The following is a 21,302-nucleotide window of genomic DNA, read 5'->3' on the forward strand; positions in this document are numbered from 1 at the left end:
TGTCTGGTAACTCATCTCAAACCCAAAACATATTTCCAGTTACAGGTGGGTAGCCGTGTTGGTCTGCCATAGTCAAAACAAAATAAAATAAAAAATTCTTTCCAGTAGCACCTTAGAGACCAACTAAGTTTGTTCTTGGTATGATCTTTCATGTGCATGCACACTTCTTCAGATACACTGAAACGGAAGTCACCAGACCCTTAAATATAGTGAGGGAGTGGGGAGGGGTATTACTATAAAAGATCTCAAAGTAGCTGTCTTAACACAAAGAAATTTCAGAAATAGACTGGAAAGAGAAGTGGCTGAATTGCAACTAATCACCAAACTTAAAACCATGGAGAAACCTGGTCTGAACAAAGACATTGGATTCTTATCTCATTATACATGACAAAGCTATCTTTAGCCATCTCACCCCTTGCCTTTCCCTGCAAGACTAATTTCCACACCTATCATCTGATCATCCATTCCCACCACCCTTCTGAGTAATACCCCTCCCCACTCCCTCACTATATTTAAGGGTCTGGTGACTTCCATTTCAGTGTATCTGAAGAAGTGTGCATGCACACGAAAGCTCATACCAAGAACAAACTTAGTTGGTCTCTAAGGTGCTACTGGAAAGAATTTTTTATTTTATTTTGCCAAAACATATTGTCTACTCTGATTAATGAACCCACAGGTAAATAAAAACACAAACTGAGGGAATAGCACAAGACCTTTATTATTATTAAATATAATTCCTGAAGATCCGAAGGCACAAGTAGTTATCAAATCAATAAGGTCAACAGTAGTATTTACATTCAATGGCAGCTGAAAAAAACCAAAATCAAACAAAGAAAAATAGCAGCATGTTTCTTTCTAGGGGGAAAAAAACCACCTTTAATAGTCTTTAAGCAAAAGCAGGCACACTATTTTAGAGGCTGTTTCAGATCAAACAAGCCCGTTCCTCCTTTGACAACTTTTCCTACCACGAGGCAAGCAGAAGGAGACTGCAGTTCATCATGGGAGCCTAGAAAAAAAGAAATCAAAACCAGATCATTTATATTTTGGGACTTGGAAGTCTGACATAAGAAAGATAATTTGCTTGACTTGCTTTGTGTGAGTGTGCGCGCACGCAAAGGGAGTAGCATAGCCGCTTGCTGTTGGATGTGAACTGAGGATAATCTTTTAACTGATCCATTTTTTATCAAATCAATTAAGTGGAAGCTTAAACAGTATTAGAAGATGCTATTACTTTTTTTAAAAAAAATTCTGTATCTTAAAGATGACACAGGAGGCCATAACCATTCTGGTCTCCAAAAGGAATTTTTCTGAGATTCTCTTATATCATTTGACTAGATCTGGAGACAACAAAGGCCATTTCACACTGCAGATATTGCAGGGACCAATGAGCCTTTGATAGCAAATTTGCCCCTTCCCAGTCTTTTTTCACTACTGTGCCAACTAATGGCTAGTTAGGAGAGAGCTTAACTATGAGTCCTAATTTTGATGACAAAGCTTCATTTCCAGGTGTCTGCATGTTCACGTGGCTTTGCTAAGCCATAGTTTGGGTTACCATGTTGTGCAAACCAGCTCTTGGAGGACCTATAGAAACAAGCACACTGCCTGAATGGAATTGTCTTTAAATAAGAAGTCCGGCTTTGACACCTGTTTCTGTTGAGTGGTAAGACTGTCCCCCAGAATTCTCATTCATGCTAAATCACAAATGTGATTATCACCAGCAATGCGAATTTAGACAGCTAGTGTTCAGTAGAAATTGTGATCACCTGAGGGACAATTGCTTTCGAAATAAAATGTGGAAATGAACCAAGAACCAAAACAAATTTGCTCCCTGACCCCCACCCCGAAATTCATGAGAAAGACAGGTAAATCCTTATTATTTCAAGATCAATTAGTCACTTTTTGCCAAAGTCAGTGTTGATGGAGGCAAGCACCAGATATGACCACTGAGTAGCTGGACTTGGGGTAAAAGGTAAACAGACTCATAATTTGAGGGACTCATCTTGCACATCATCTATGCCTGCATACATACTTTTTCTCTAGGGTAACAGAACTGCCTATAGCAGAGAACCTCTGACCCTCCAGTGCTGCTGGACTCCACTTTACATCTGCACTAGGCAACATGGCCAAGGGTCATGAATGACCGATATTGTAGTCTAACACCTGGAAGGCCACATATCCCCCATTGCTTCTAATTAGGCAGAAAGCAACTATTCTATTTGGGGCAAAGGTGGCAGAGAGGGTAGTAGTCGTGTAGCATCGGATGGAGCAGATTGGATGGAGGAGATTATCTGGGCCCATCAGGCAATCTGGTTTGGATACGGCATTGAAATAGCGCTGCTTGCCCTGATTTTTTACCCTGCATTGTGGCTTCCTTCAGAAACTTGTAGCTCGTCTCAAATGTCATTTGCTGCAAGGGGGATGAATTGGACTGTATCCCAAACCGATTGAGTGGCTTGTAAACACCTTCAAAGCACATGTAGTCCGACACCAGAGAGAGATGCCGAGGATCAACCACAATCCCTGTCAAAAAAGGAGGAACATTAGAGCGTTGCCTCTTTAAAAAGTTAAGAGGGAGGTGAAAGGGGGACTTCAATGGAGCCTGTCCTCCAATGTCTTCCTTTAAGTCATGCTGATAATTCTTTAATGAAGCCTCATAATCTCTTTGCCCTGTAAGAGCATGTTGTTAATGAGAGAATGGAAAATACAGCCAGTACAAGCAGAATGGAGTTTTTTTCCTGCCCAAAGCTTGACTGGGCAGGCCATGTTTTGCATCTTCAGCTAGGGTCAACTGACAATCTAAAACCGCCTTACCATATGCAGCAAACACATCTTTAATCTCTTTCTCAAGGACCTTCAAGGCAGCCTCAATGCCATAGGTATTGGCCATCGCATGAATATCATTGCAATAAAGCCGGTTCACATCAAAAATCTAAAAGAGAGGAGGAGGAAAAACAGTTGACAGGTGAGCTACTTTTTGAACAAGCTAATCAAGAAATGTGTATGTAGCTTGGCAAGCAAATAAAAATGCAGCAGCTGAACAGATCAGGGGGTGGGGGGGATTCCTTCTAAACATGCCCCTTAAAAACCACACAGAGACTGCGTGTGACTCAGTTACTTAGGGCAGAGGTGTGCATGATGCAGACTGCATGACTGATCATGACCACACCTACTTGCTGCAATTATCATTTGCATATTCCATTCCAGAAACCTTTACAAGCAGTTTGCTCTAATTTTTCTTAAAACACAAGTTCTTCACAGCGAGAATCAGGAAATGTATGTTAACGCATACTGGTTGAACTCCTGATGGACAGTGCTGTTCCCCTCTCCACTAGTGTAAGCCACTCTCCCCTGAATTTCCATGGCTTCTTACTATCCTTTGACAGTAGCTTTTGCAAAAATCAGGCATTAGAAATGAAACCTCAATTTCCAGGGCACTTTGCCCAAACACAAAAGGAAATGTTTCCGCAAATCTACTCACAGCTACTGAGGCAATAGGCCCGAATCAGTTTTATTTTGACAATGGCAAAATCGCAATGCTCTACTCAAAAGCAAAAGTTGGGACTTCTCATTGAAATCAGCGGCACAATTATCAGCTTCACTTTGGTGTCACTGAGATCTGCACAAGCTTCTCAAGCCACCAGGGAAATGCTGCAAGGTGAGCTTAAAAAAAATATCAGGCCATTCTAATGATAGGCTCCCCCATTGCTTTCCTTCTTTAACACCCTACAGGAACCACAGAAGAGCTCCTCGTTACATACGTCAGCATATCGGAAAAGCTCAGGGAGGTTTATCCCTTCAGTCTGTAAAGTGAGCACCATCTCTCCTTTTTTATTGCTGGTTTCGTTTAAGAGACACCGTGTGATCCCTTTTGTCTCCTGGACAACAGTGTTGTTTGCCAGAGATGACACAAGTGAGGCAAGGTCAAAGTACTGCTTCGTTAAAGGAAGTTTCAGTGAGACCTAGAAGGGGGCACAATATAATCCTGTGTTAAAAGGCAGCCTTTTCAATCCACTGAGAAGAGCAAACCTAACACCCACTTCTTAATACAGTGATTTAAAAACAAACCTCCCGATGAGCTACAGCAGTCGGTGAGGTGAGCTTTGGGACCCACTGTCCTTTAGGCTTCCACCCTTGAAACAGCTCAGAGCAAAAAGGTCTGGAGATTCACCTGCTTTTGGAATCGTGACAAAAGTAGGCGGTCCCCACAAACTGATGTGGGAACACTGTATTGCACAAAGCAAATGGTCACTTCCCCTCCTATTATTTTATCATAGTGTGTAAGTATTTTTCTATAAGATTTCTACTAGCTAGTCATTTTCTTTTAGAGCTTTATCTGCTGCTTTTATGCCTATATTTGGTAAATAATGTCTACATTTTCTTATTTGCAAGCCACTTTAAAGCCTCTGCAATAAAGTGGGCTAAAATGCTAAGTAACTAAATAAATAGGTCAATTGAAACACTACGGTTTGTGTTCTGCAGCTTGAACACATCAGTTTTTCGACGCACACACTTCTACCACCTTACCTTACACCACTGTTCATTTTTTATGTCGTAGGCATAACTCTCTATGGAATCGCTGCTCTGCTGCACAGCATTAATTCTGTGCTGTGCTAATTCATCCAAGTTCTTCCTCTTGTTTTGAGTTCTTTGACTAGAGGAAGGAGAATAATGCTCATCCTGAGATTCCGTTCCCTCTGGGCTCCTCTCATCCAACCCTTGTGTCTCTTCCTCATCCGGAATATCATCATCATCAACCTCGTTGTCCTCATCGCTCTCATAATCAACCTGCAAGAAAGATACACATCAGTCAGGGACGAACTATAACTAACTAACAACAAAAAGCAGGGGGAAATGTTTAAACAAGTTTAAGCAAGTTTTGCATCTCCAAGTACTAGAACCAGTGTACAAGGATAATTTCAAATTTCACTTTCAATTGGGCCATAGACAGAATCTTCCATTGATCCTAATGTCCTGATCCAAACCGGCACCCTGCACTAGTTTGCAGCTAAAAACCAACAAACAGCACCTTTGGGGGGTGATTTTTCAGAAGGAAAAAAATTGTGAGACCCCTGGACCAATAGCAGGTTCTGGATCAGTGCCCTATGGATGCAGGCAGGTTAAGCATGTTTGTTTAAAAACATGACTTACACAGGCTGTCATTTGACAACCAGTATAAAGCTGCTTTTAGTCATATACTTCTCTAGACAACATATACAGTGGTACCTCGGGTTACAGACGCTTCAGGTTACAGACTCCGCTAACCCAGGAATATTACCTCGGGTTAAGAACTTTGCTTCAGGATGAGAACAGAAATCTTGCGGTGGCGGCACAGCGGCAGCAGGAGGCCCCATTAGCTAAAGTGGTACCTCAGGTTAAGAACAGTTTCAGGTTAAGAACGGACCTCCAGAACGAATTAAGTTATTAACCAGAGGTACCACTGTACTCGTTACAGAACACTGCAAGCCAAATCTTTAATGAAGTAGATTTATTACATGGACAAAATATTGCTCCTTAAGTATTTTGACCCTTCCCTTTATCCCACCTCCCTTTCCTTCTGCTTCAGAAACCGACCTGAGCAGAAGGCCTTTTTCTTAGTCGGCTCTTACTGAAACAAGCAGAGCCTACTGGGACCTAACAGTATGTCATTACCTCCTCCTCCTGCTTTGCTCTTCTTTTTGCATCTGTAGCATCATCATCCCCTTCACCTGTTTCAGCATCAGGAGCACCTCCGCCTCCTCCTCCTCCTTCCTCAGCTACAGCTTCATCGTCACCCTAAACAAAGAGAAAAGCTGCAAGGGGGAACGGCCTCGAGATTCACACTTTTACATGGGTTATTTTGTTCATATTGCTGAGAGGCTTGAAAGAAATACTAGGCATAAGAACACTCTGCATCCATAGAGAACTAAGCTTCCACTGGACAAGGCTTCCTTAATTTCACACTTGATAGCGCTGTTAAGGTCTAGAATAGGGGTAGGCAACCTAAGGCCCATGGGCCAGATGCGGCCCAATCGCCTTCTCAATCCGGCCCGCGGACGGTCCGGGAATCAGCCTGTTTTTACATGAGTAGAATGTGTCCTTTTATTTAAAATGCATCTCTGGGTGATCTGTGGGACCTGCCTGGTGTTTTTACGTGAGTAGAATGTGTGCTTTTATTTAAAATGCCTCTCTGGGTTATTTAATGGGGCATAGGAATTCGCTCATATTTTTTTTCAAAATATAGTCCAGCCCACCACATGGTCTGAGGGACGGTGGACTGAAAAAGGTTGCTGACCCCTGGTCTAGAAGGTAGATTATTTCAACAGTCTAATAACTTAACAGAACAATACAGGAAGCAATTGAGAGGCTTTCTAGCAGTAACTATTGCTTTGTAGAATATCCTGAGGAAGCCGACCCGCTAGGAGAATCTTAGGGCAGTAAAGCTAAGATCCTTCAAAGGTCTGGAAAACAATCTTAAATCACCAACAATTCAACCGGTCATTCTCATCAATTGCAATGCTGAGACCAGCATTTCGTTAAATCGGTTTTTACCTTGGGCACAACTTATGTGCCTGTATTATGAGTTCTAAAAGCAGCATGAAACATTTCCAAGGGGGAAGAGCTCAAGGGAAAAAAAAGGCTCTGATTCAAGGTCAGAAGGAACTATTCTCATTCTGTATAACATATCCACACAAATGATTCCTGGACACTTCAAATAACACCTGCGTACTTAAGATAGCAGTTTACCACTGCAATACGTGAAAGAATGAATTGCAGGAGCAAAGCTATGCAAATAAAAATGGGTTGGTTTTTTTACCAAGCCTACCAAGGATTCACAGTAGACTCAAGAGGACTAGACTTTTACCTGGTCTTCTTGGGATATGCCATCTTCCCCATTACCTTCTAAGTCCCTCTGCATTGCTCTTCGAGTGCTCACAGAGTTGTAAGATGCCAGCTTTGAACTCTTCCTCTTAATCGTTTCAAGCAAGATTTTAAAGAATCTGGAGTAAGGAGTAATACATTCACAATTAGAGCCTCGAATTGGATTCCAGACTGTGCAACTCTGCAACCAATGCTAGACATGCTTCCTTTCTGGATCCAGACAAGTCAGAGGGCAAACTGAAAGGGAATTTCCCTGCTGTTTTTGTAATTAAAATTACTAAAGCTACAGTGGTGCCCCGCTAGACGAATGCCTCGCTAGACGAAAAACTCGCTAGATGAATGCATTCGTCTAGCGGAAGGCTGCCCCGCAAGAGAAAAAGTCTATGGGGCTGCCTCGCAAGACGGAAAAAAAAATTTTTGGCGCGAAAACCTCCGCGCTCCATTGCCGCTTCGCTAGACGAAAAATTCACTCTACGAAAAAACTCGTAGAACGAATTATTTTCGTCTAGCGGAGCACCACTGTATTGTAATTCTGAAACCTATACTTTTCATTTCATAAGTAGGAGGGTAGCCTCAAATGTAGAATCTTGTTATAGGGCTAGTGAAAAATTCCTGAACTAAGGAGTAGCCAGTGTCTGGGGAAATATGAAAATCCAGTCCAAGTGGGAGTGTATAGACAATGCCTAGTCTAAAATTGGAATGAAGGAAAGCAATCTCCTTCTCATTGACGCCTAATCGTGTTTAAACAATTAGCAAAGTACAGCTTTGAGGTTTAAGATCTCTGCAGTCCAAAGATAAAAGTCTTGAGAAGCAAAGAGCAGAAAAGGACGAACCTTGACTCCATAAAATGCAGTATGTCCCTGGGCTTCACACATTTCTCTTCCTGGTAGCATTCATATGGTAAGAAACTAAATTTGATGGTGTAGATACGGTGTTTGCTTACCACCCCCTCCAAACACAAAGACTCTTCAATGTCAAATTTTTGCAAAACCTGAAACAGTAAGAAGAAAGTCTAAATTCTAATGCCATATTAGGAAGCTATCTGTACCTTTGTAAGCCATCTTGCTGCCAGTACAATTGAAGTTTCCCTAGGGTTAGCCTTCTTCCGAACTGAAGTTTTTTTCTAAATGATTTTAGCCTGCTCCATATTCAAGAATGTGAATGTTCCGTTAGGAAAACACACACACGAAAGAAGCAGACTTTCAAATTTGAAGCGCCATTGGGATTCTGAACTTCCACACAGCACAGAAAGCAACTGTCTTGAGAATTTTGAAGGTGCCTTACAGCTGCAGTTTGCGAGTTGCACACCATGAAACCTCCCTCCCTGCCCTTTACAAGGAGGCCTCAGGAGAAAGGAGAAAGTAACTATTTTCATTTTCCCGTTCTCCAAAAACCTCCCCTACAGTCCACTGGAGAAGATTATATGCCATGATGATGGTGATGTTGTTGTTGTTGTTTTTAATCCAAAACACATTCTGAGTTTTCAAAACGGGGTGGAGGAAGAAAAAACAACACCACTTCTCTTGCTGCAAGTGCACATGCTCAGGTCTTCAACCAGCTCCAAATCTGATCCCTTTGTCACTTTAAAGTACCAGAAAGGAAAGGCTTCAGGAAGGGAGAGGGGACATCTAAGACTTCCATATAAAGAATGACTTGCCTCGCCTAAGCATACTCTGGTAAGCTGCTTCTTCAGCCTCTTCACCCTCTTGTGAGCTTTATTGGTATTAAGTACAGGAACACTCATCATCGGGGTTTTAATATTAGCAGTAGCCACCATCAGGATCTCCCGCAACCTATAGCAAAGAATTATTGAACGTTTAGAAACACAGATACTAAAGAAACATTTTTACTTTTTTTTTAAAGAGGTCTTACCTGCTGAAAGTCTACTCTCTTTATAAGTGGGACAGGCATTCAACATTGCGCTAGGTCCTGCCCTCTGGGGACTGGAGGGAAGGGCTGAAATTTCCCCAGAAGGCAGGAACTACTCAAGATGGCAGAGCAGTGGAAAAAACAACAACATGAAAGCAATTATTTTCATTTTCCAATGAAAGCAAAAGTTATGGGGTGGGGCGTGGAACCAAAATGGCAAGAATAAAAAAAAAAAAAAACGTATTTGATTTTCCACCCTAAGGCAAGCCTCTGCCTTTTTTCTATCTGTGTTCAGAGCAGCACAGCTTAGAGAGAGACTTATGGTTAGGAGAAGCTCATTCTGGAGCAGAGTCTTAAGCGTTAGTACAAAACGAGACAACACAACATTATCTTACCTCGGGATACCGAGTGTGACATTCATTTCGCCTCTTCCAGCAAAGTGAAAGGTGTTCAGAGTCATCTGCGTGGAGGGCTCTCCAATACTCTGAGCAGCAAGGAGACCAACAGCTTCTCCTGGGTCACAGAGCGATTGTTGCCACTTCAAATGCAGCAAGTCTTTTAACCTGAGGACACCGAGTAAGGAGCTGGTTTAGGAATTTGGTATCCTGCCTTTCTGTATAAAATGTGCCTAAAAGTTACTTACAATAAAACAGAAATGTCAAAATGACAAATTGCACCAGATTAACCTTTCAAGGAGGCAACCGTTCTAACAAAACTCCCTGGAAAAGCATAGTCTTCACTGTCCTCTATTTCATAATCTGGGTGCTCTGATTTTGATGCCTAAAACAGAGTCAAAATGACACCCACCCACACCCTATGCCGGCGTAAAGGCTTTAAAAGGCCTTGGTGCATCATTCAAATAGCAATTCCTGCCCTCATCTATCTCACCTCCTTCCTTAGACTACAACTCCTATGCACAATTATCAAGGAGTACGTGCAATTGAATCTGGGAGGACTTACTTCATGATACAGAGTATCATGCGGCACATTCCTCCATCCCTCTTTGCCTCTCTCTCAAAAACACACATATTTTCCAGCTCCACATAAGATTCAGTGCCAGCGTCTTAACTCTCTCTGCAGCTGTTACCTTACAAGTGTAGCATTAATTAATGATTCCTAAAACCTCCTCTGTTACTATTACAGAAGTAATTCTTGGAAGATAAAAAGCCAGTCGTATAAATAAAGACAGCAAAGAGAGAAACCTAAACCAGAGATAGGATACCTGTCATTCTCCAGATGTGGCTGGACTACAACTCCCATCATCCCCAATTGTCAACCATGCTGGTGGGGATTGATGGGAGTTGGAGTCGAGAAACATCCAGAGGGCCACACACATTCCTTACTCCTGTCCTAGACCACTGGTTTGTGTTGGATGGCAAGTAAGCAACAAAAAAATGTATTAGGTTTATTATTTGTGAATTAGAAAACTGTTAATCTTGAAGATTTAGGCTCTCTTTTTCAGGATTATAAAGACATTTCAGCTCCACACCAGGAAACTATCGTAGCATGCCGTAGGACAGTCACATGTTGACAACCTGTTCAGTATCTGCAGCAACTTTGTGATGCGATCAATTGTCTCTTCACAGTAAGTAGAGAACTAAGATGTCGCTTAATAGACACTGTACTTAAATAAGTTTAAGTTTATTTTATTTATTTAAATTTATTTACTTAAATAAATGCTGTACTTTAAACTAAAAAATACTTAAATGAGGCATTCCAGACCCTGACAGAAGCAGCAGTGTTTGCATATGCCTTAAAATAAAAATTGCTACCTCTGAGAAGAAAGTTCAGATTTGCTGTAGCTCGTGTTGTTCCGAGTGTCCCACTCTCTGAGGAAATTCTCAACTTCTCTTTCAAATGTTTCCGATACCGATGCAAAATGGATGTCTGGCCGCCAGACAGCAAGGCTAGGATCAGGACACTTCACTGCCTTCTTTTGATACTTCCTCCGCTTCTTCTCGCTCAATTCATACCACATCTTTATCAACTGAAATGGGCAGCAGAATTAAAGAAGAAGAGTTTGGGTTTGGATTTGATATCCTGCTTTATCACTACCCGAAGGAGTCCCAAAGCGGCTAACATTCTCCTTTCCCTTCCTCCCCCACAACAAACGCTCTGTGAGGTGAGTGGGGCTGAGAGACTTCAGAGAAGTGTGACTAGCCCAAGGTCACCCAGCAGCTGCATGTGGAGGAGCAGAAACGCGAACCCGGTTCCCCAGATTACGAGTCTACCGCTCTTAACCACTACACCACACTGGCTCTCAAAGGCAGCATAAGTTTTTTTTTTTCTAGCACTGTACGCAGATTTCCTTCACTTGAAAGAACAATTAAAAAAAAAAACTGGGACTGTGATGTTTAGAGCTTTCAGAGTTAAAGAAGCTCAACAGTTCGCTCCTCCCACAGGGAGGATGTGTCACAACATCTGGGTTATCTGCTGTATGCGATGTCTTTGTGATTTATGTGACGCACCGTTTATTTCTTGGTCAGTCCTGCCTTCACCTTTGAGCGGACAAGTCCTGCTTTCACTTTTGAGCAGACATGTCTTCCGTGAGCCCCGGAGAGGAGCTCCATGATTTATATGCTTGTAAATAAAGCTTACTTGCTTTAATCAAGCCAGACTTTGTGGGAGTTTAATTGCTGGCACGAAAGGCACACACACCGTTGCGCAAGAAGAAGTAAGAAGTAAGAAGTTTGAGCAACTGACTGATGAAAGCACTGGAGAAGCAGGAGAACGCAGAGGAAGCGTTGCTGGAAACCACTCCAAGTGCTAAACTGGTTTTAAGGCTTTTCCAGTTAAAACCAAAAGCCCCACAGGGACAGAGGCAAATTATTTCCCTTATAACTACAAACACCATAAACCACGCAAACCTTTCCATCCATGAATCATTACAATCAACTGCAAACCACCCAGACAATTGGACAGTATTATTATTGGCACCCATCTCTAGAGACAATAGAGTGCACCTCTGGGGGTGAAGTCAAATCACTGTGTTAGTAGCACTGAAGTGACCTCCCTGGGGTGCAAGCCTGGGCAGTGTGTATGGAGGTCTTGGGATGCTCATAAGACAAGACCTCCCTCTCGGCCTTGCAGATGTGGTCCAATGGAAAGCAGAGCAATACACCTGGCACCAGCTTGGCTGCAGGAGTTGCCAGAAGGAGGCATACAAGATGCCATCCAACCACCTTAGGGACTCCACTCTGGATTTGTGTAGGGTTTACTCCTTAGCCTTTTCTTCTTCCAAAGATATCCTGCAAAGCACTGGAGCAGGCTTCTTCCACCTTGACCCTCCAGATGTTTTGAGACTACAATCCCCATCATCCCTGACCACTGGTCCTGCTAGCTAGGGATCATGGGAGTTGTAGGCCAAAAACATCTGGAGGGCCGAGGTTTAGGAAGCCTGCACTGGAGGTTTAGGATCAATTTCCCTTCTCCCAGATGGGCTACTTCCTAGGTTGACAAGCCCCAATCTGTATTGAAAATTACCTGCAGAGTTACAGGATCTCGGCCATTCACAAGTTCTCCTGTAGGGATCTGTGCTTTTACACTAGCCAACATTTCCTGAGAAAACAGCAAAAAGCCTCCTTCCCTTCTCAAAGACTGCTGATGCTTGATTTGCCATCTCTTGATGGATCTGAACTGGCTGTTTGCTTGCTGGGGGTCCATTTTCGGCAACACTTCATCCAAATGCTTTGATTTCTCTATCACCTGTAAAAAAATATACAAAAACAGTTTATGGAATGGAACACTGGTCACTTACCATGAAAGGGCCTTTTCTGACAGACAGCGCTATGCAGCCGTTGCACATATTTAACTTCTCCCGAAAACCCTGCAACATGCCATTTTCAGAAGAAGTCCTTTTTAAAAGAAGATACAATCCAAAGTCCATGGAAATAAATGGAGGCAGAAGATCCTACCTTGTGGTTATCTGTGATGAAAGGGAACTGCTTGGAATGCAAGAACTGTGTCTTGGGGATGTCTAGGCCATCTTCTCCATAGAGAAACTGGACTAGGCTGCCATCGCTGTCTCGCACAGTCAGGTCATAGTGAACTATCAGCCCTTCCAAATGTTTTATGATACACCTGCACAAAGATTAGCATGACAAGAGGAGGAGAATGTTAGGGGACCCTGAAGTCAGTGTCTTTAGGCAGTACAGTGGTGTGCAGTCCATGGACTAGGGGGAGTAGGTTAGTCCCTTAAATGTTCCCGGTAAAGGTAAAAGGTAAAGGACCCCTGGACGGTTAAGTCCAGTGGAAGGTGACTCTGGGGTTGTGGCGCTCATCTCGCTTTCAGGCCAAGGGAGTCGGCGTTTGTCCACAGACAGCTTTCCGGGTCATGTGGCCAGCAGGACTAAACCACTTCTGGCACAACGGAACACGGGAGCCAGGGAGCACGGAAACGCCATTTACCTTCCCGCCACAGCGGTACCTACTTATCTACTTGCACTGGCATGCTTTCGAAATGTTAGGTTGGCAGGAGTTGGGACAGAGCAACGGGAGCTCACCCCGTTGTGGGGATTCAAACCCAGTAAATTAAGAGTATTAAAGTCTGGTGCCTCCTTCCCAAAGTCCAAGAAGCTTCTGCCCAGCTTAGGGAGGGAGGCACAATGCTCCAACAGGGTCCAAGAGCCCTCCCGGACGTTCCCAAAGCCAAGTGGACTTTGGGAGGGAGGCAGCAGGATTGCAGCATCCTGTCAGAGGCCTGGCGCCTTTTCCCCAAAGCCTTAGGGAGGGAGGTGTGATGCTCATGTGTGCAATGTCGCCCCCCGCTCCAATCACCCTTGCAAGCTGGCACCTCTGGCCCTAACAGTTCCCTTAAGAAAAATTTCACTGCACGCCACTGAAGCAGTAACATCGGTAAGTGTAGAAGAAGAAGAAGAAGAAGAAGAAGAAGAAGAAGAAGAAGAAGAGTTTGGATTTGATATCCCGCTTTTCACTACCCAAAGGAGTCTCAAAGCGGCTAACATTCTCCTTTCCCTTCCTCCCCCACAACAAACACTCTGTGAGGTGAGTGGGGCTGGGAGACTTCAGAGAAGTGTGACTAGCCCAGGGGTCAGCAACCTTCGGCTCTCCAGATGTTTCGGACTACAATTCCCATCATCCCTGACCACTGGTCCTGTTAGCTAGGGATCATGGGAGTTGTAGGCCAAAACATCTGGAGAGCCGAAGGTTGCCTATGCCTGGACTAGCCCAAGGTCACCCAGCAGCTGCATGTGGAGGAGGGGAGACGCGAACCCGGTTCCCCAGATAACGAGTCTACCGCTCTTGACCACTACACCACACTGGCTCTCCACACTGTGTAAAAACAGAAACACTGTAATAAAGCAGCTCTTACCTCTGAAGGTATCCAGAACGACTGGTTTTGACAGCTGTGTCCACTAGACCTTCCCTACCAGCCATACAATGGAAGAAGTACTCCTAAAGCACAAATATAACCTCTGTGATAAAAGGACTCTTAACCCACGTAACCAGGCAGCAGCATGCTACGTAAGGCTCTGCTTAAAGCTGGCCTTCCAGAAAGCAATATCCAACAGAACAGAGACAAAATGATATTAGATTATATCAGCTTGTAAATCACGAGAGAAATGTAGCCCAGAGAAAACGAGTCAAGGTGGAAGAACTTACGGGCGGTTTAATGCCAGTGAGGAATCTGCCAGCCACAAACCCCCCTGATCTGGGGGGAAAGTCATAAGGTTGGAAACATGGCAACGATTTGCCAGATGGCATCAAGGGAGGCCTTCGACCTTCCAACTCAATCTGGCCCAGCAAGCAAGAAATCTTTAAGAAGCCAAGAGAGACACAATGAGATACAAACGCAAGTGCAAGGGGGGGCATCAGAATTAACTAGCTTACTTCTTTGACTTCTTTAAATAAAACTACAGCTCTTTAAAAATATGTTGAGTTAAAACATTATTATTATTTTCCTTATATTCCAGTTCTGTCACGTAACCTGCAGTTTTCATCCTGCTAGAATAATCTAAAAAGATCCCTGTGATTTCTCTCTGATATTTATGCATTTAAATAACAACAGGAGGAACTGAAAACATCTAGACAGGAGTGGTGGCTAGCTAATCTTCACTGGTGTCCTAAAATAAGAATGTTCAGAGCAGAACGATTTGTAGTAATGACTGATCACAAAATGAATCACTGCTATCACTTGGCTATGCACAGCGCTCCTGGTCCAGAAGTCTGGACCATGTGGAAGGTATACTGATCTTGCTTTGCAGATTACAGCTAAAGTGCACTGTCTGAAAATTATACCTGCATAGTATTCACAGTAGAACCTTTGGCTCCTGACTGCACCATCAGCTGCAAGTTATTCTCTGGGAAACTCCGGTGAAGTCCAAGAGGCATGCACACCTGCAGTTTTTGGGGAATAAAAGAAGAAACAAAGTCACTGTTTAAGCCAGGACGACACTACCAAGAAATAGGGGGGAAATAAGAAACCAATGGGGAAAATAAAGAACCAACTCTCTTTTCTATATTTTGTTACTGGAACTACAATTTCCTTAGTGAAAAAGCAGTATGAATTACTCTGTCAAGAGCTAGTGTGGTGAAGTGGGCAGGAATCCAGACTAGGACCAGGGAAGGTGGAGTCCCCCACTCCCCTTGCTATCTATAAGGCCCACTGGGCAGGCTTGGGCCTAATCCACTCCACTTAATTGCTCCAATCATAAAATGGGAGAACTTGTATATTACGTGCCCCTGAGCTCCTCAAACAAATGTATAGATAAACTTAAGCATCTATATCTATATTACTGTGGACTGCACAGGAATGATAAGAAGTCTAATACATGAAACAATGTTATGTTAGGATGACCTCAAATTTCTTGATGCAAACCTTGTTAATCTCATTGCTGTAATGGTTGACTTCCTCTTTGAATTTCAGATCGACCATGTTAAAATCTCTCTGGTCTTTGTGAAGATGGGCGTCTTGCCACTTCCCTCGGACCTCCTCATCCGATGAGGTTTGAGGCAAGTTAAACGCAGCTTGAACAGCCTGAAAAGAACAAGATGGTGTTGAGTGCCAAGGCAGGTATGCAAGGCGCATGGAGAAGTGAGACACCGCACCCCCAAAGTATCAGCTTACCTTTGTACCACACCGGGTGCTTTCTTTAATGATCTTGCGCCTCTTGTGGTCTGCCCGGTGTTTGACCAAGATATCTTCAACTCCTAGAATGAGAAGAGGAAGAGTAGAAGAGTTTGGATTTGATATCCCGCTTTATCACTACCCGAAAGAGTCTCAAAGCAGCTAACGTTCTCCTTTCCCTTCCTCCCCCACAACAAACACTCTGTGAGGTGAGTGGGGCAAAAGCAGGAGAAGCAATGAATGTACAGTATGCTACGTTCCACTCATGCTAAAAGTCAGAGGTTTCAATATACACTGCTCTCCATCCAATGAAACAAGAGGAATGTCCAAGGACATGCTCTGAGGCTAAAGCACTCGAGCTGAGTGCAAAGCTGGGAGGGTAAAGATGAAGCCTGGGGAGTAATTGTCCCAAGGTCTGGATAAAGAGGCCTGGAGGGTCTGAGGTTCTCCACCTTTGCCTTAAACCACAGATTTAAAAACAAACAAACCCTCCATTGTCTATTCCAGGCATTCCAACAGGTAGATCATGATCCACCAGTAGATCACTGGATGTCTGTGGTAGATCACCGGTAGATCAGTGGTTCCCCCCAAAGAAGCTAAAAAACTTTGGCTCCCCTAAAAAAACTCAACACCTTTGCCCTGCACCCCTAAAATGACCTGAATCACCAAAAACAGGGTTTTCCTTCCTAAAAAAAAGCTCAATGTCACTTTCCTCCTCCCTAAAGAAGCTCAACAACTTTTACGTAAACCTCCAAAAACAGTTACAGGTGGGTAGCCGTGTTGGTCTGCCATAGTCGAAACAAAATAGGAAATTCTTTCCAGTAGCACCTTAGAGACCAACTGAGTTTGTTCTTGGTATGAGCTTTCATGTGCATGCACACTTCTTCAGATACTGGCCAGATAGATGGTATCTGAAGAAGTGTGCATGCACACGAAAGCTCATACCAAGAACAAACTCAGTTGGTCTCTAAGGTGCTACTGGAAAGATTCTCCAAAAACAGGGCTTTCCTTCCTAAGAAAAGCTCAACAACTTTGACTTGAACCCCCCAAAGGGGGTAGATCATTGCCAGTTTTTAACTCTGTGAATAGATCACAGTCTGTTGGAAGTTGGCTACCCCTGGTCTATTCTATATGCACAAAGGTCTCGCTTCCCAAATGCTTGCTAGGCAAATATTCACCTATCCGAACATGAGGAATTAGTACCCAAACCTCACTATACACATGACAGATTCAGACAGCTGAACAAGCAGCATTTTTACTTCTTTACCTGCCTTTTGTAGGTTGGCTGGGGAACTGTAGCAATCTGTACTTTAGTAAGGTAAATTCCATGGTTGGGAACACATTGGGAAATCCCTCATAGGAATCAATCAATGGGAACCGTTATTTGTCAATAAGGTTCAGAAAGAAAAGATACACACTGAACCAAGAGAGAACCACCCAAATGCAGACTATTTTCAAACAAAGGATCAGAGCAGAAGTGTCATTCTAGGAGATGTTTTCATTAATAGTTTGGGTGTTGAAACAACTGTGTGCTTCTTTTTAAGAGAAACAGTAAAGAGAACTGGATTACTCACCCATTGTAAAACCTCTGTAGAACTGCAGGTAGGCAGTGAAGAGCCGAGCCAGAGCTGTGAGCACCTTTCCACCGGTCTCACCACCATAGACCTCATGGCAGCAGTGGACCAACCCATAGGCAGAGCTACCATAATGAGCTTTATCCAACACCCCACAGAGCAGCTCTCCATTTCTAATGACAACCTGGCAGACATAAAAGACTTCCAAGTCAAGACTTGACTACACCCACATCGAAACTTCCTCTTTTAGTGCACTTTTAGATGCCCATTTTAGTTTTACCAAAACAGCACAGAGCTTTGACATGCATTTATACTGTAAACTGCTCTGTGATCCTCAGATGAAGAACGGTATATAAATTTAATTAATTATAGTAATAATAATGCCAGGGTGGACAGACAGGGCCCGGAGCCTCAGAGGTACGGGCAACCCCCATCTGGTCATGTTCAATATGTGTGCGACTGCGCATATGTGCATCGCGCTCAACCCAGAAGTGACCCAAAAATGTCACAAAAATGGGCAGCACAGGGCAGAGGCGAGGTGGGATTTGCAGGCTATTTCAATGATCTTTCAAATATACACAATGTCACTTAAACGTGCAGTGCTTCGGAATATAACCCCAGCGTAAATGGGGAGTTGCCTGTATTGATCAGGATATGCTCATATGTCAATAAGGACTGTCCTATCTGGCCAGCAAGGCCAGCCAAAACTCTGGGACCCTTGTCGACCCTTGTACCATACCTGCGATTCGCACATAAAGGCAAGACCCGATCCATGAATTCTACTGGCAGAGCCTGTCATCCAGGCTTTTCCATCAATCTTAGCTTTCCCAAGCAAGTTCAGTGGAATGTGATCCTCTGGAATTACGTTTATTAACAATGTAGAAACAACCTGCGATGGAATACAAGGTTTGATTACAAATGGAAAAAGGAATTTGTTCTGATATGTAATTGGTCCCTTCAAGGTATTTACCTACCCCACCTGTTGGCAAATAGTGTATTCACCTTTGTGGATAGAACAGCAGGAAGCACATACATACAACGCTGAACTGCACAAACACAAGTCCCTGGATGCAGGCAACCTATCAAAAGGATCTCTGTGTTTTAGCCATCTTCACCCATCTTATTGTTTTTGTGGGGGGTGGGTGTTGTTGTGTTTTCACTTTTTCATTTTGTGCTTTTGCCCTGTATTTTTATCTTGTGAACCACCCTGAGATCTTCAGATGAAGCGAGGTTTATAAAAGAAAACAGTTGAAAATATATTTAGTAAGCACCTATTATGCACTAAAGGGAGGGGCTGCATAAAAAATAAAAATAAAAAGAAGCCCCTGCTCACAGAATCGCATTCCAGGGGGGAAAGGCGAGGGGAGCTGGAGGAAAATGGGGGGAAACGTGATGGGCGGGAGAGAGAATGAAAAATATGGAAGGAAGCTGGACATAATGGCGGGGGGTGGGAGAAAACATAATGGAAATGTCCAGCATGTTAAAAGGAAAACTGGGGAGTCTCCAATCCCGTTTCAGCAGGCAGCAACACAGCCGAGAGCAGCAGGAGGGATGGGGAATATTCTTAACCAGCTAGACTCATTCCTCTTGTTTCTATCCAAGTCAATCAGGTGTATAGCTAACAGATTGCTACTTCACACTATCAAGGGGAAACTGAATTATACAAACAAACAAAAACAATCTATTAACTCCAGATAGAAGTATTTTTCCAGGTTTCGCCATGCGCACATGCGCAAAAGTGCTCTACCGTGCCGCGCCGCGCGCATGAGCAGAAGCGTACTGCTGAGCCGTGCGAATGCGCAGAACAGGCACCTCCAGTTGCAAACACACATATATATGTGTGTGTTTACACACACAAAAACCCCCAAAATGTGCCCATTATTTCAGTGAAAGGCCAAGCCTTAAATCATACTGCTCAACTCTGAATAGACTATTTTATTTAAGGCGTACTGGTTAACCTACCTGCTTCCCGCAGAAGACCCCCAAGGAACCCCAAATCGAGAGTTTTGGGGGCATGGTCGTCCGGCGGGTGCCAGAAGGGTGCTCCTCCCTCCCCGGTAAGGCTCTGTTTTGAGCCCCCGAGAGCGAGGGAGTGGAGCCCCGGCAAATCGGACATACCGCTTTCCCTGCCTGCACGAAGCTGCGATACTGAGGGACAAATGAACAAATCTGAAGAGAAAACTAAGTAATTTGATTTGATTTGGCTTCGGAGGGGATTCTAAAAACGGAAGTCAATCCCTCTCTGCTGAGATTAAGAGACAGTGTGACTTTGTAACTGAAGCTATTTTCAATGCGATTGAAACAAAGAAACTTTTGTAAGGGTGTTTTTAGTTTTAAAAGTGGATTGGATCTATTTTCCTCTTTCCCGGAGGTCCAGATGGAGTGGATATTACAAACTTTGGCAATGATTAAAAATAAAAAAGGCGTATTTATGCAGTAAGGATCTACGTAGCAAGAAATAAATTGTTGTGACTAGCAACTTGAAGCTCGACCTTGAAATGACAAAGGGAAAACTGTCCTCGCGGTTTGTAAAGCAAGCTTTGGAACTTTTGCAGCAAGTAGCCGTGGGAATTAACAGCATTGCACAATTGGCACATAAAGAATTGGAGAGTGAGACTGTGGACAATTTGGAGGACTTTACATTGGAACAGAAGGAAAAGGAAGAAGGGAACAGTGACAATGCTGAAAAAGAGGAGCTGGAACAGGATACATCAATTGGAGCCTTTAGGCAAGAAGAATTTAATAGTGTTAATGACTGGTTCCTGTTGCCACTGGTTCCTGTTGCCACTGGATTGTGAAAAGACTACAGACCTGCGATTAGTTGGACAGTTACAGGATTTTCTTTTTTATGTCTTATGGGCCGGGTTCTTTGAAAGGGAGGGTATAGGGTAAAATATCAGAATTTAAAAACGAAATGGTACTTCATTATGGTTATGACAATTGGAGATGGACACTGCGATAACGGACAATGTTTTGAAAGATAATCTCTGGGACCATAAGGGAGGGAGGTGCATGAGCAATATGAAAAATGTTGGTTAAGATAATGAGAAATTACAGAAGTATTTTGAGGCGGAGGTAGAGAAATGTTCAATAGGTAAAATGATGAGATGGATTTTAAATTAGAGTTTAAAGGTAAATAAAGCTGGAACTATGTAATAATTTAGAAATCAGTAAGAGGGGGACTGAGGAAGTCATCGTAAAGGAATAAAGATTGGAATTAAATTGACTGACCTGGGAGGAGGGTCAGCGGGCTGTGCTTTGGAAAGTATGTGGTTAAATGTAAAATGATTTTTGCTACCTCTGTGAGAGGGGGGTTTGGTGCGTATTGCTCCCCTCGGTGGGAGAGGGGGGAGCTTGGAGTGTTTAACCATGTATTATAATGTATTGGCTTTAATTGGTTTTTTTAATTGGAAAATCTAATAAATTCTTTTAAAAAAAAAACCTACCTGCTTCCCTGTCCACAAGTGGTGCGGCTTTATAATGGCCGGAGGGAGAAGCTTCACCATTCCTTTTTTGTCTACCAGTCCTTGATACACAAGTTCCACATACTGTTCTCTAGTGAAGAAGCAGCCCCGGGTGGTCATACTGGTACCAGAGATCATGTGATCTTGGATCAAACCTGCCAGCGGCTGCCCATCCTGAGAAACACACGAGACGGAAAAGGAAGCGTCAAGCGGTTATGTTAGCAGGTCCAGGGGGAAATTCTATAGCTCCTTTAAACACTGCACTTAAAGGATTAAGTTACAAGTTAATTTGGAAAAGACCTTGGACAAAACCAGCAGTCCACTGTTATTATCACCACACTACAGGCTGGGAGACTGTGGCTCAGAGGGGCTTACAACTGTGAGGCAACACAACCATCCTGGGGCTTAGAAGCATGAAGGTGCATAGACCCTTTAAGGAAATAAGCGTTA

The 21,302-nt window shown here is 43.4% G+C and overlaps 1 protein-coding gene across 1 annotated transcript in view; it reads right to left on the reverse strand.

Moving 5' to 3' along the window:
- Nucleotides 1–694: 694 nt before the first annotated feature.
- Nucleotides 695–21,302, reverse strand: part of POLR1A (RNA polymerase I subunit A) — a 32,561-nt gene continuing 11,953 nt past the window's right edge. Inside the window, exons 14-34 of the mRNA XM_033169137.1 lie at nt 20,835–21,026; nt 18,128–18,277; nt 17,389–17,572; nt 15,815–15,897; nt 15,566–15,724; nt 14,986–15,084; nt 14,350–14,502; nt 14,060–14,142; nt 12,642–12,807; nt 12,211–12,432; nt 10,500–10,714; nt 9,123–9,290; nt 8,516–8,651; nt 7,692–7,849; nt 6,842–6,977; nt 5,650–5,772; nt 4,525–4,785; nt 3,759–3,959; nt 2,812–2,929; nt 2,356–2,520; nt 695–1,006 (exon numbers count right to left, since the gene is read on the reverse strand). Of these exons, the coding sequence (XP_033025028.1) occupies nt 906–1,006; nt 2,356–2,520; nt 2,812–2,929; nt 3,759–3,959; nt 4,525–4,785; nt 5,650–5,772; nt 6,842–6,977; nt 7,692–7,849; nt 8,516–8,651; nt 9,123–9,290; nt 10,500–10,714; nt 12,211–12,432; nt 12,642–12,807; nt 14,060–14,142; nt 14,350–14,502; nt 14,986–15,084; nt 15,566–15,724; nt 15,815–15,897; nt 17,389–17,572; nt 18,128–18,277; nt 20,835–21,026 (3,273 nt within the window). The 3' untranslated portion in view covers nt 695–905. The remainder of the gene's footprint in view (nt 1,007–2,355; nt 2,521–2,811; nt 2,930–3,758; nt 3,960–4,524; nt 4,786–5,649; nt 5,773–6,841; nt 6,978–7,691; nt 7,850–8,515; nt 8,652–9,122; nt 9,291–10,499; nt 10,715–12,210; nt 12,433–12,641; nt 12,808–14,059; nt 14,143–14,349; nt 14,503–14,985; nt 15,085–15,565; nt 15,725–15,814; nt 15,898–17,388; nt 17,573–18,127; nt 18,278–20,834; nt 21,027–21,302) is intronic.

The sequence above is a fragment of the Lacerta agilis genome, chromosome 14, assembly GCF_009819535.1.
Source record: "Lacerta agilis isolate rLacAgi1 chromosome 14, rLacAgi1.pri, whole genome shotgun sequence".
Taxonomy (NCBI): Eukaryota; Metazoa; Chordata; class Lepidosauria; order Squamata; family Lacertidae; genus Lacerta; species Lacerta agilis.